This window comes from Bombyx mori, chromosome 18, assembly GCF_030269925.1.
Source record: "Bombyx mori chromosome 18, ASM3026992v2".
NCBI lineage: Eukaryota > Metazoa > Arthropoda > Insecta > Lepidoptera > Bombycidae > Bombyx > Bombyx mori.
This window is the reverse complement of record NC_085124.1, coordinates 8,496,366-8,511,897: the sequence shown is the minus strand read 5'-3', so window position 1 is coordinate 8,511,897 and position 15,532 is coordinate 8,496,366. Positions and strand designations below refer to the sequence as shown.

Below are 15,532 nucleotides of genomic sequence, written 5' to 3'. Positions count from 1 at the left end.
ATCATTACGAATAATCATTGCTATATACATAATAGGTCTGTTTTCATGTATACTGTGGTGTTGCAGTATCTAGCTCAGGCACACAGTAGAATGCACTTTAACAAAATTGCTTTAACTTTATTTTGATCTAGAGCTCTGGGCAGTCCACGAAAATCGCACTTTTGTATCAGAATCACAGTCCATAGGGGTTTATTTTATGCATAAAAGATTTAAAGGATCCAAACTGGATGATAGAGAAACGAAAAGATAAGCTCTTGAACTACGAATATTTTAATTCGTTTGGGCTTGTTAGCAGCTGACTAGGATCTAGCCCACCTAATGGTAAATAACTGCAATCACTCGTGGACAATAGTAATGTCAGGGGCATGGCCAGCCGCCGTCTAATTTATTATTAATTTGTTATTAAGTGGTTTTCGACGCCCATACATACCATAGTGTGCTTATTTCTGGGTGCAACTGCCTGTTTAGAGGTAAAAGATTGAAGACTGGATCGATTTAGTAAAACGGGTGCCCTTATCTTCAAGGCCGGAAATGATGATTGATTTATGGCTTAAAAGAATGGTCCTACCCAGCCTTGCGAGCTTACAATGTACCTTTCCATCAGTAGATAAGATACAAACTAGCGGCTTAGAAATTAGGGGGTTATGTAAGAAACTGCTAAGACAAAATACAGGAAAAGAAATAGCAATAGTGGAGACCAGAGCCGCGCTTACCCTTAACTTAGGCGCTGAATAGGCGAATAGACTTTACTATCAGAGTCATCTTATATTGTTCTTTAGCCGATTTTGGGTACACCAAGGATAAGTCATTGTTAATGAGGGAAGATAGTGTTTAACATCTTTACCGTTTCGTAGTAATACAAATACACCAAGTTTGGATATAATACCAAGTGGTTATACATATTACAAACTTGGTTTGTTTATTAAATTCTTACTTAACCTACCTAATACCAACTCAAGATTTAAGACGATGTCTAGGTATAGCTGTTTATTATTCCCAGGAAGAAAATAGGATTATTTCATCCGCTTAACGGAGAATACGCCATACGGAAATTCACAACATCCATCAATCCAATAGGTATTAACACTGACGCATTCCATTTTGAAATTTGAAGGCAGTTGTTACGTGAAAACTGAAAATTAACAAGAGTAGTTAGTTATCTTATATTAAATTTGTTGTGAAGAAGTATAATGGCGGAATGAAAAGGTTTGCCCATTTTAAGTCCATTTCTTAAGAGCTTACGACATGTTATTTGTGCTCCATACCCAAATAGCAAAAAAATAGTAGATAGGTTTATTTCATTATTTAGTTATACACTACACAATGGGATATCAAAACAACGAACAAAGAAATGGGAATTATAATCCATATAACATCATAAGTGATGAATGAGAAAATAAAAACCATTAATATAAACGTATTATCAAATACTTGCTTAAAATAAGGTAGAGGATTCTAATTTACTTTTTATAGTTTTAGAGATATGATTGATATCCGTTAAATTTATCTCTTACCCAGTTGATAGAAATTGAGCGTCATTTTTTATCAAATTTATTTTTCTTAGTTTGGTTTTTGCTATGAACTTCCGTCCCGACTACAGAATTGAAAAGTTCATGATATTAAGACAAAACGTTGTCACTCTTTGTCGGTTTGTTTACTACAAAAGTTATATGTCCAAACCATGGATAATTCCAGTTAAATGCTGCTACGTGCTAGGTCGCGAGGTTCGAATTAGCACTATATGACTATTTATGCTGTTATACGGGCACGACCTCAACGAGGCGGGGTGCCGGGGAAGTAACAGTCACTTCGCTCAGTCGGCCGGCAGTCTGATACGACGCGCCTTTGCGTGTGATTCCTCGTCAAACTGGAGTGTTCCGCAAGGCCGGTATGCTTCGAAAACTTAACAGTTTCGGAAGGTTCCACCGCACCTATGCGTCCCGTCGGAGATATTTGTGTACGCTCGGAGCCGGCCCTCCTCCGTTTACTTGACACCGAGAAAAGTGGCCAATTAAGCCGTGCTCGTGATCGCCTATCGACATTCTGTAAGAAACTCCGTCGGAGCATAAGTGAGTTAATGATTTGTGTTAAATTATTATTAAACTAGCTGATCCGGCAGACTTCGTAGTGCCTCAATAAAAGACACATCAAGGGGACACATCAAAGGAAAAACAAAATTGTTTGTTTTTATATAATTCCGAGCTTTTTTATATTTTTTCACCTTTTAAACCTTCCCTGGACTTCCACGAATAATTCAAGACCAAAATTAGCCAAATCGGTCCAGCCGTTCTCGAGTTTTAGCGAGACTAACGAACAGCAATTCATTTTTATATATAGAGATAGATTAAGCATCTACCAATATTCTTAACATTATTAAATACATATAATTTAATTACTTCTATAAATTTCAATAACCATGCATTCATGAAACCTGCTGCGTAGAAATGGTACATTATTTTTTGGAGTCTAGAATAGTTGTTGTACAAAATCAATTGAGATATCAATGTTTTCAAAAGTTTAAATGGTTATTTATTATCTTTAGGTGGGCATCGACATCACTATGGCCGACGGTGACAGTAACCTCTTAAACCTCTTGTGGTGGCGTTGGGATTGGGTTTCAGCCAATAAGTTTTGGGTTTCACGTTAATAAATAATTTGAAGTAGAATTTTTATGAATTTACTGGCTTTGTTGGTGAAAACACTGAAAACAACGCTCCAGGAAAAATAAAAAGACTGCAAAACACCGTGCATATTATTGCTGTTTTGTAGTCTCTTAATGTTTTTCAAAGATGTTTAAATTTTGTGCTCCTTTAATTATTATTAAACTAAATACTTATCATGTTATTATTATACTTTAAAAACAATAGACGAACAAGTACCAAATATTTCTCACAATCGCTGTCACATATTTTGCTTTTCCCTTTTGTTGTGAGTAATATAGTATATGTTACTGATGTTGTAAAACTTCCCGTCCTTTATATGTTTGTCGCTCTTATCGTTTGCTGGAACAAAAGTCATAAATGGATTAAGGTCACCTATCTACAAAAACTTATGTTCTTTCTGTATAATTTCTATGTGCATTCAAAAAAATATACAAAATGGTCATACGCTTAGTGCTCACTAACGTTGTTTATGAGAGATCAGAGTTACCACACTGTGATAGCTGCCGCCCACCCTCGAACGTGTGATTGCAATCAATTTAGCAACTTTGTAGTTAAATTAACAGTCCACAGTACTCACATTAAGCTAATTAGCTAAAACATAGCCTTGTAGAGTATACCGATGCATCTCTTTCGGTGGGGGTCCTATACGTGTTCGGAACCTTATAACCAGCATATTACGATCACATTTACTGGGGTTAAGGCGTATTGTGAACTCACATGGATACCCATCCGTACGAAATTTTAGCTATTTTCAATATTAAATCTCCCGACAAAGAAGCGACCATCTACGTTATTTACTTTTACTACTTTACTACCTTAAAGTCGTGGTGTAAAATATAATATGATCGGTGTACACGTGTCAAGCTATGCGACCATGTCGATCTTCAAATCCCGTAGTCAGATATCTATTTTATCAAAAGGAAATGCATACTTAAAAATACATCTACAAAAGACTTCCGCGATGAAGGAATAACAATGTATTCAAATCAAATACGCAAAAAATATATATGTATTAATTTCCGTAATTACTGGTAGCAAGCAGGGCATTGACAACACCAGCCTGCCTATTACTGCCTCAAAGCAGTCATCTATTCCAGTTTGAAAGATAAAATTGCCGTTATACAATACAATTGTGACTTTGTCCTCACGTCTCAAGGTGGATGGCAGCGTTCATGTTGTTCTAATAGACATTTTGCGTCACTAGGTGGTGTGTAAGCTCATTTACCAATCTAGGCAATAAAAAGATATACTGCAACAACAAATAAACAAGGGTGGAGTGCGCTTGTCTAGCGTCAATAGAAGTTTCATGGGTGTGGCACGTCACATAAGCCTGGGGTAGAATGTACATAAGATCGATAAGTTATGATCGATGGGGTGAACATAATTTTGTGCACATTGTTTCTACTATACATTTTGTACATTAATTTACAAGAATTTATTTTTCGGACGAAATCCCCATCAGACTTAGTGAATTAAAAAAAAAGGAAATTTCTAGACCGATAGGACATATTTATTTTATATTTACTTTATTTTAGTAATTAGCACTGGAAGGCTTCCCAAAAGATGGATTAACGACTGTTGAAGGTCGAGGGAATCCGCTGGATGCAAGCAGCGCAGAACCGGTCATTGTGACGAGGTTTGGGGGAGGCCTAAGTCCAGCAGTCTGTGAGCTGAGAGATTAGCGCTAAGCTTAGATTATGTTCATTACCATTGATATGCTTAGAAGGCATTCCTGAATACAGTGTAGCACTAACGCGACTACTCGTAAAACATTAATCAAATGAAGTACAGAGAAACTGACGTGTCATTACTATGTCGTGCTATTACACAAAGTTTATCATTCGTGTAGACAATAATTAGCGTGTTGTTTTATTCTCGTCAATGTACGCTGTTTTTTAAGAACCGTACCTATCAAACGAGTTATATATTAAGTCTTCGATCGTCAGCAATGGAAAACTGGTTGTTGCTTGACGGCACAAATAGGCAGAATGTGGAAAATCTCTGTGGAGACTTTAATACCTCCTATCAACATATTATTATGTTATTCCTTTCATAAAATGTACTTCATCGTTCAAAAATGTCTAAAACGTGTATAATTAAATCGCATCATTAATTCAGTTTGAAGAGTGCTTCTTGTCTACTCAAAGTTCACATATAGCAGATATGTATTTAGATTTGGATAACATCGCAAATCAACTCTATGGAGCTACTGTATGCCAAACGTTAAATAAAACATTTATGTAGGCAGTTTTAATTTGTAGGAAAAAACAATTCAATTGTGAAATCACAATCATCAAAAGCCGTCAAACGCTGGCTTAAAATTGTCACTATTCCACTGTCGAGTTTTCTACAAAAGGCTTTGCCTCGTCATGAAGATTGCCTTGTCTTATTCCTTTTTATTCAGGTCTTGGTAGCATTGAAATGATACCTGTTCGCCGACTCGTCTCAATGTTTTCAATCGTTTAATTGATCAAATTAAAACATAGCATATAGATGAACAATCTCGATCGATGCCAAAGGCTATCATGTAAAAGTTTTATTGCGTACAACTTGCGTTTTGTTTTGTCATAGAAGAGTAACAAATAATAAAAACTAGAAGTCCCGCAGTAGTCGAAATTCGACTATAATTAATTGGAACTGTAAATTTGTACACTATTATGATTGTATTTTATACTTCTATAATTACAAATTTCGCCAAGACTACACTATAAAAAATATTAACAAAGACAAACAATATTTAATCTATTCTCAATTAGACAACAGACGTCAAGAACAAAAGTTTGACAATAAATAGTATGCATGCGTGTGTGCGTCAAATACATGGTATGTAGTGTGTGTAATGTTTTCTTATGTATCTTTTATGGATTATTTTTAAAAAAAAATTAGCATTGTGCACTTCTTCTCTATATTCTGTATAAGTGTGGAAAATTTCATAGTCCTCCGTCCGCGCAATTTTCGTAAAAAGGGATACAAAGTTTTTGCTTCACGTATTAATATATAGATATATATGTACTTATATATATTGCAAATATTCGCATTTCGACTTGCTTTAATACCTACCCTTTATTTACAAAATTCAATAACGTAACGAGTTAAACGTTCTTCCTTTGTTAAGTGATACAATCTAATATTTGAATCACAATAGCTCTAGGATATAATAGAATAAAGTTGCCAAACAGACTTTGGGTCAAGGTTTATCTCCTGCATTTAATATTTACGGGAGCTGAAATGGGCACTGAAGAATTACATTATGTTATTCAATATTTTTATTTTTTTGCTGTCGGAGATAGTGACTGTGTCGGAATCATTTAGATTTAGAACGTATATTTATTAGCAGTAAAGAAGGATGAATAATAGAGATCTTCACTTTGAAAATTTCATTATATTATTGTAAAGTTTGACGTATTATTTTATAATTGTAAATTCATAATGGGTTCGCGTGCTGCTTCTATGGAATTTGATTACGTCGGTGAATCTTCTACTTACCCTGAATAACGTTACATTAACTAACTTAACTTTAACTTAAAAAAAAATTAGTAACTTATTATAGTTGTACGAGATATTTTCCAATTTCTTAATTTGGAATAAGGTTAGTAATGTTAAAGATCATTCTAAAGACTATTGTCTACTATTATATACTATACTATGTACGATTGGGTCTTTAAATTTTCGGTTTAAATACAGTTTATGACCACTAACGGTAGATACATAATATACTACTTGTGGTAGGGCCTCTTGTAAGTCCGCACGGGTAGGTACCGCCAACCCTGCCTATTTGTGCCGTGAAGCAGTAATGCGTTTCGGTTTGAAGGGTGGGGCAGCCGTTGTAACTATACCTGAGACCCGAGAACTTATATCTTAAGGTGGGTAGCGTACTTACATTGTAGGTGTCTATGGGCTCCAGTAACCACTTAACACCAGGTGGACTGTGAGCTCGTCCACCCACCAATGCAATAAAAAAAAAAAATTTTTAAATTTCAAGTATCCCAGCTATTGTGTAGTTTATGTAACGTGGACAGTGAAATCGATTAATTTGCGTCAACACTCAATTGCATTAGAGAGGCCGTTCACAATGCTGTGTTAGCATGTCTACTTTTAACTTTCACGTTTTATTAACCTAATATGGATTAAAAATATGTTATACATTGCATATAATTAATATAATGTTGTCGTAATAACACTCTAAAAGTACATAATCATGAATTGTGTTTGAATGAAACGCACCGCTGATAACATCTCTAGAATAATGAATACGACATAACTCTTCAGTTATTTAATATGCTGATTACAATTCCGATCTACGGGTAATGCGTATTATTTTACTTTAAAATTCATAAGCAACTTTACGTGTGTTCTATAAAGATTCTCACTTTACTATTCCTAATTTTCGAGGTCACACCGTGCCCTTATTAAAATATTGAAAGACTGGAAATGTGGTTATGACAATGAATGAATATGAATCACAATAAGATTAAAAAAATTATAAATCACTTAAAATATTTCGACGATTTAGATATACCCTCTTTTACATTACTGTTTTATTTTTAGTTTAATAGTAGGTACAGTAGATTCTTAAATAAATGTATACATATCTCTTTTATCCATAATTACAGGCAAGGACGGCTCAAAGGTGACGACTGTGGTAGCGACGCCGGGGCAGGGCCCTGACCGGCCTCAGGAAGTGAGCTATGCTGACATGAAATTGATCGGCAACGGCAGCTTCGGCGTCGTCTATCAAGCCAAACTATGTGACACCGGCGAGCTCATTGCCATCAAGAAGGTGCTCCAGGACAAGAGGTTTAAGGTAAAATAAATCGCACTAAAATTGTATAAATTCCCCAAATAATTTATTTCCTTTTAGCATACCTATAGATCTTATGTAATTATTTCGAGGATCAAATACATAATCTAACTAATATCATGTATCATATAACGAATTTGTATCTTGTTTTTGTCATGCATCCCCGCATCGTCTGAATAATTTTAAACTTTGTAAAAATGATTCATTTTTTATATCCTCATTAAAAAGTTTAACGATATAATAAATATAGAAAAATAAAACTTAAATACTAAAGATAAAAATGGACAAGAAATACCCAACTTCATAAAATTGGAAAGCGCACAACCGCACATGTGCCAAAGTGCGTCTTTTTTTGCCTACCTCTACTAGTAGCTTCAAGGTTATAATAGATTCAGCGAACACGTAGGCGAACTCACAGGGCTCAGCCTGACGATTTGCTAACACTAACCCTAGCAAGGGCAGTACCTTTCTGAATGTACCACCTCTTCGGAATCGTGACCCACTGAGAAGATCTAGCGAGAAACTCAGTGGGCTGTATCTATGTGGGACGAATATAATTATATCTCATACACTTAGCAATAGACAATGATATATTTTATGTTGAAATGTATGTATTTGTTAGATACAATCTTTAGAAAACATATATTAAAATTACTACACTAAAAATAAACCAAATTATGTAACAAATTTAAACATTTTTTTCAATATGTTACAGAACCGAGAACTTCAAATCATGCGACGGCTGGAGCATTGCAACATTGTGAAACTGAAGTATTTCTTTTATTCCAGTGGCGAAAAGGTGAGATATGTTTATCGAAGAATTATTATTATTGTAAGGAGATTCGCGCTTATTTAAGCCTATTCCTTTGAGCAACAACATCTTATTTACTGTGTATCTTACTAGAGTATAATTTCTAGACAGCTTGCTTGTCAATATAACATTTAGAAGCGAGATCTGTTTATAAGCCCTTTTATTGTGTATAAGTATTGTGAGAAACTAGGATTAAATGAACGTTAAATTTCGTTCTGAAACGTTTCGTAACTAAGGATTATGTTTTGTGTTTTATTTTGGGGAAGGCGGCAGTGCCCGCAGCAGTCAGTTCTCTGTTAAACGCAATGCAGACCCTTGATGTCACAGTATGTTTATGAATAAATAAAATTGTTACGCTAGTGTGCTATCGCACAATTTAGGCCTGCCAAATCGATTCATGGTTACCGACCAATATTTTCAAAATTAATAGGTTACAACAGTTTTAATTGTGCCACATTAAATAGTGAAAATGTGACGTATCACGCGCTTCCTGTCTTATCGACGTGAATGATATAAAATAATCACGACTAACAACTGCTCTAACAATTTTCTATTCCATTTCAGTCTTCATTCATCGAAACTAATTTGTTCACTAACAAGCCGTTTCTCCTTAAAATATTGACCGGTAACCTCCAAACGCCAATAAAACATTGTGCATAATAAATTGAGACCAATCTTAATCTATCACGAATCGTCAGTTTCCAGTTAAGTGCTTTTACATCACAATCCATTGAACACGTCGGGACATTTATCATGTTTTTTGATCATTAGTCTTGTCTGAATTTAACCGCTGTTTGCTTGTATTCTTTTTGACATGGGCTTTTAAAGCGACACGGCCATTTATGTAATAATTATTGGCACATTAAAATCATTCATTGAAAGAAAAGTCAAAACATCTCTAGTTCAATAAGGCCATCAATGTAAATGGTATAAAATTACTTGTAATAACTATTTGCAGAATAACCAGAGAAGACCCAGTATTTATTAAAGCCAAACGAAATCATTAGTTTTTTCACTTTTTAATATGAAAATTTTAATCTAAAATTTAATTATCTAACATTAAGTTTTACCAAAAAGAAATCATGCTATATCGATTCTCATAAACAAAATCACTTATTGCTAAAAACAAATTTGTGGTCAACCACAAAGTCAATCTGAGTAAAATCAATCTAAAATATATTATTTCGAATAAAAAGTTATCGTAATAGGTAAAGTGCTATCTATCATCTTGCAACATTGACATAGGTACAACTAATAATGATTTCAGAAAGACGAAGTGTACCTGAATTTGGTGCTGGAGTACATACCCGAGACCGTGTACAAAGTGGCGCGTCATTACTCCAAAGACGAACAAACCATACCCATTAGTTTTATAAAGGTAAGTATGCATGGTAAATTCTTCAATTAGGTGTGAAGGACCAAATACAGTGTCTCGATTTGAAAAAGTATTCGTGCTATTGTAACACCTTGTAAGTCCATATATACATATAGATCTTCAATGAATAATATTATATTGGTCAATATGTTAGAATACAATTAAACTATTTTTTCAAATGAACTTATTTTTTAGAAAATACTAACTATAATTTGCCACTTCATTACGGATCTTCAAGATCCATTAACGGTGCTTTTAGGCATCTCAAGAACCGGTCAAGAACCCGTTTCTTGCGAAGAGGGCTCGGCGAGTAAGTTAACCCATAGACACAGCCCACTGAGTTTCTCGCCGGATCTTCTCAGTGGGTCGCGTTTCCGATCCGATGGTAGATTCTGCAAACCACTGCTAAGGTCAGTGTTAGTAACACTTCCGGTTTGAGCCCCGTGAACCTACACGTTAGTCCTTAGGAAGAAAAAAAACTATAATATGATACTTATTGGGGTGGGCTACTACTCGTCACGCTGATCGCAAAAGTCAGTTACGAGAATCGTTTCACTTTTCCACGTTATTAATGTTTTTTCCCTCTTTTTATTGCATTGATCGGTCAGAGAACTTACGGCCCATCTGGTATTAAGGAGTTACCGGAATCCATCACACCGTAAATGTCGTGATCCACCTTGAGACATGATTTCGAAGTCTTAGTTTTATTGTATAACAACTATCTCACCTTTCAAACACTTGACTGCTTTGCAGTGGGAATAGAGCGGATGGTGGTACCTATCTGTGTGGGCTCACTATAGGCCCTAGCACTAGTAATTACGCAAATTTATGAATGTTTTATCGGTGAATTTCTATTACACGACATCATCCCTTCAAGTACGTATTACTTAAGAAAAAAATTGCCTGCGGGTTCTGCATAAGTCTAATCGTTTGATACGTGGCTTCTTTTGTTCATTAGGTCACGGAGACTAAAACTTTTATATTTGGCATTTATTTGAAGACTTTACTCTGTGTAAACAGTGTAGACAATGTAAGGGAACTACCCCCTAACCCAAGTAAACGATTTAGTGAACACTCAATGTAAAGGGTATACGTACAATGTTTGGGTCTTTAAATTATTTGTCATTGCGTGTTCACTACTTCACGGGAGAGGTTGCATTACATTTTGTAACTAGCGACCCGCCCTCGCTTCGCTTCGGAAACTGTAATTTGTTATTGATTTCTCCACTATTTAATGGTTGTTATTATACATATAAACCTTCCTCTTCAATCACTATCTATTAAAAAAACCGCATCAAAATCCGTTGCGTAGTTTTAAAGATTTAAGCATACATGAGTCGACTATTATCAAAGTCGGCAATCTGACTTTTGGACAATGATTGGTAAACCAAAAAAACGAATTATTGACTTTGTATTCCTTTGGCAGTCACAAAACTCTTCGGAACGACATCTTAGATAAATAACAGGTTAACTATTAACCTTTATTTAATGCAGGTTTTGAACCGTATTCTTTGAAGGAGACGATTATATTCAAATCAATCTGTATTGACATATCAATAAATTTTTTTTGTCCAAATGCACAGATTGCCACCTTTGATAATAGACGACTCACATAGGGACAGACAGATATAGAGACAGAAAAAGCGACTTTGTTTTATACTATGTAGTAATAACAAGTAGTTCTTTTTTTTTAATGATAGTCTATAATAATACATATATACATTTTAGGTTAGTCCTCATTTATATGTTTGTGTAATGTAGTAATATTTTTCGCAGCTGTACATGTACCAGCTGTTCAGAAGTCTGGCGTACATTCATTCTTTGGGCATCTGTCACCGAGATATCAAGCCGCAGAACCTATTGCTTGACCCCAAGACTGGAGTGTTGAAGCTGTGCGACTTTGGCTCGGCGAAGCACCTCGTTCGCGGAGAACCAAACGTTTCCTACATATGTTCGCGTTATTACCGCGCTCCGGAGCTCATCTTTGGCGCCACCGACTACACCACGAAAATTGGTACGTTTCTTATATCTATTATATAACTAATTGGACCTACGAAGTCGTCGTGGCCTAAAAGATAAGACGTCCGGTGCATACGTGTTGAACGATGCACCGGTGTTCGAATCTCAGGCGGCTACCAATTTTTCTAATGAAATAGTGTACTCAACAAATGTTCACGATTGACTTCCACGGTGAAGGAATAACACCGTGTAATAAAAATCAAACCTGCAAAATTATAATTTGCGTAATTACGGGTGGTAGGACCTCTTGTGAGTCCGCACGGGTAGGTACCACCACCCTGCCTATTTCTGCTGTGAAGCAGTAATGCGTTTCAGTTTGAAGGGTGGGGCAGCTGTTGTAACTATACTTGAGACCTTAGAACTTGTATCTCAAAGTGGGTGGCGCATTTACGTTGTGGATGTCTATGGGCTCCAGTAACTACATAAAACCAGGTAGGCTGTGAGCTCGTCCACCCATCTAAGAAAAAAATAAAATAAAAAAGAGATCTCTACCTCGTATCTTAACACGGGTGGGAGCATTCATGTTTGTGATGGCGATGGATTGGTAATCGGATAAAACTAATCTGTTCATTTGTCCAAATAAAAAGTTAATATTTCAGTTGGAACAGATCTTATACACGCCGTTTTGGAAATTTTGTTGTTAATGCCTGACTGTAATGCAAAACCTCACAAAGAATATTAATTATATTTATATTCGCATTGCTATATTGCAATGGTTTTAATGTTTATAATTATGTGTTTCCGTTTCCTAGACGTGTGGAGCGCGGGATGCGTTGTCGCTGAGCTGTTGTTGGGTCAACCGATATTCCCAGGAGATTCCGGGGTTGACCAATTGGTTGAAATTATCAAGGTAATACAAGTGCAGTCCACAGTCATAATATCCAAATTGTTAAGCTCGATTCCTGTATTAGTATATTTTTTATTGTTTTAATTGATAATAAATTAAATTCTTTTTTAACAGGTTTTAGGGACACCGACAAGAGAACAAATCCGAGAGATGAATCCAAATTATACAGAATTTAAGTTTCCGCAAATCAAGAGTCACCCTTGGGCGAAGGTAATAACATACTCAAAATAATTATTAGAATATTATTAAGGTAAATACATCAATAAACTTAACAGTGGGATCACTTCGAGAGTATCAAACTAAAACAAAAATATTTTCAAAATCTGTCCATAGACAACAGAGTAAACCGTTAAGAGATAAATTTAAAAATCTATCAAATATAGAGATACCTTTTTTGAATTTTGTTAAATTATCTAAGACCTTTGTTATGAAAAGAGTCAGTTTTTATGAAATCGTAATTTGTTCTTCTTTGAAAATCCATACATAAAACATGAATTTCATCCTGGATACATTTATGATAAGCACATACATTGACTAGTCCTTAGTGTCGCCTTCATAAATATCCGTTATATCATGAATTTTGTTATCATAATCATAATTGTTAGGCTATCGTTATTGTATATTACATACACGATACATTACTACGGATTTAAAGAAAACTTTTCATTGAAACTTCGTGTTTTCATTAGGGAACGTATGCGACAGCCATATCTGATAATCGCACGGCATTTTCTATGCGTCGAGGACGTATCTCGCTGTATTCTGTGGCCTTAAAAAATTACAAGCAGAATATTTTCAGCACGTAGACATTACAACGCGAATGTTACATGAAGGAGACATGACGAATTATTACCGTACTAGAAAACTGTTATTATATCCTTGAAACACACTTAAGAAGTAGAGGAGAGTTAATTAGGAAGTTAAGGCGAAGATTCTACCACTACACATAGATGATGAGGAAACTGTTAGTGTCCAGTTAGGTGGTTAGAGCTATGTATCCGATTTTTTTCTCGAACATACGATCCTTCTACCGCGAACTTGTAGTTCTGATGCGGAATTTACATTACGAAATTAGTGTCATGGATGTTGAACTCAGTTTCACGAAAGTAGTTTCGATATAATATATGCGAAAGTAATTTCGTAAAAAAAATTGTGTCGCGAAATCCGCAGTATCGCAGTAATGGTTACCTCGCAATGGCGCCATCAGCATCATAGCTATATTTTGCTATATTAAATGTAGCTAAAGAAATGCTTATATATAAACTTAAAAAAAGACAATCAAGAAAAAAAGACATTGGTAAATTTGAGAACGGTTAACAATAAGGCATTTATTACGAAATGCATGCATGCATTACGAAAATGTTAAGCTACACGTGAAACTGTTGGTAAAACTAATGTCACGAAATTAATTTCATGCCACTAATTTCGTAACGTAAATTCGCCCTGAGTCCAGTTTTACGTCTCTGGACGAATTCTGAGTTACAAGTGTACGGAATATAAGTGCTAGGAATGTCTCTGTCCCCTCGTCTCTCATCTTGCTCGAGTGAGCTTAGACTTTATTGGGGTATATGCAAGCGGTGCTGCTATGGGCAGTCGATTAAACAGACGCGCATCGTTGCAGTGTATGCTGGAGCGTATGTCCATGCCCAAGACTGCCACTGACCACCAGCGCATCCGAGTAAGAATCCGCTATTTGGTTCAACTAGATGCCTTCATTTACATCACGTTAAACTTTAAATAAGCTTGCAAGCTGAAAGTATTGTAAAGCAAGACAATATATGAAGGCATTTAGCGCATCCAAAGACGAATACCAAATCGCCTTTGACTTGAAAGTCGCATACAACTAATTCGGTTGATTCTGACAATTTCTCAAAATGATTGTTTGTTGGTGTTCAGTGTGCATTCGTCATTGTGTCGCACACGTGTTTAGTTTGTTCAAGTATAAAAATTTTGGAATGTGGGACGACGCATTACAAACCTCTACGGTAATGTTATTTTCATGTTTTATCAAAAGAGCAAACTTGACACGTGGTTCAGCACAAAATAACAAAAATAAATAACTTCATCATCCACGCATTATAATCGCATTAACTAATTAATTTTGAAAGATACAGTTTGTTAAATTATATCGTCACTAATCGAACCCATCGAGCTCACCACAGTCGAAGTGTTAATTGTACTCACATCTCAACGATACATAAAAAACATCCAGATATACCCTTGAATCGATGAATTAATATACCAGTTAGATTAGCAAGAAGCTTCGATTTGATTCTTCTCTCTCGGTTCTCAATAAGAGAAAAGGAAGAAGATGTTCAGACAAAACATACCTTCAGAAATCTATTGAGTCCATATTAACATCTATTTGTGACGGTGTGAGTCGAGGTGACCACACCGCTAACAAATCGACTCTCCTAATTAAATAGCCTGTATACATTTTGGTACCTATCTTCAGAAATCTATTTGTGACGGTGTGAGTCAAGTGACCACACCGCTAACAAATCGACTCTCCCGATTAAATACCCTGTATACTTTTTGGTACAAATATATCATAAAATACGAAAGATGCCCGTGAACCGCCAGGTGTTCCGCGCGTGCACGCCCCCGGACGCCATCTCGCTGGTGTCGCGGCTGCTGGAGTACACGCCGGGCGCGCGCCTGTCGCCGCTGCAGGCCTGCGTGCACAGCTTCTTCGACGAGCTGCGCGAGCCCACCGCCCGCCTGCCCAACGGCCGCCCGCTGCCGCCGCTCTTCAACTTCACCGAGTACGAGCTCGGCATCCAGCCCTCGCTCAACGAGTTCCTGAAGCCGCGCAGCGCCGCGCAGTCCGAGCCGGCCGCCGCCTCCTCTGCGCCCGACCACGACGCGCCAGGTACGTAGACCCTTGCAATACCCCTTTTATTACTGGTGGTAGGACCTCTTGTGAGTCCGCATGGGTAGATACCACCACCCAGCCTATTTCTGCCGTAACGTAACTTATATCTCAAGGTGGGTGGCGCATTTGCGTTGCAAATGT

At 36.4% G+C, this 15,532-nt stretch overlaps 1 protein-coding gene across 11 annotated transcripts in view; it reads left to right on the top strand.

Moving 5' to 3' along the window:
* LOC100862751 (glycogen synthase kinase-3 beta) overlaps nt 1-15,532 on the top strand; it is a 39,664-nt gene that overhangs the window by 21,994 nt on the left and 2,138 nt on the right. For 3 of the 11 annotated variants that reach the window (XM_062673693.1, XM_038017111.2, XM_038017112.2), the window contains exons 2-9: nt 7,277-7,467; nt 8,180-8,263; nt 8,542-8,601; nt 9,543-9,653; nt 11,427-11,664; nt 12,422-12,519; nt 12,631-12,726; nt 15,082-15,388. In XM_062673693.1, the coding sequence (XP_062529677.1) occupies nt 7,360-7,467; nt 8,180-8,263; nt 8,542-8,601; nt 9,543-9,653; nt 11,427-11,664; nt 12,422-12,519; nt 12,631-12,726; nt 15,082-15,388 (1,102 nt within the window). In that variant the 5' untranslated portion in view covers nt 7,277-7,359. Of the gene's footprint in view, nt 1-1,816; nt 2,070-7,276; nt 7,468-8,179; nt 8,264-8,541; nt 8,602-9,542; nt 9,654-11,426; nt 11,665-12,421; nt 12,520-12,630; nt 12,727-15,081; nt 15,389-15,532 lie in introns of those variants that run through there. The other 8 variants (XM_004928228.5, XM_004928229.5, XM_012692092.4 and 5 more) reach the window with 6 other exon arrangements.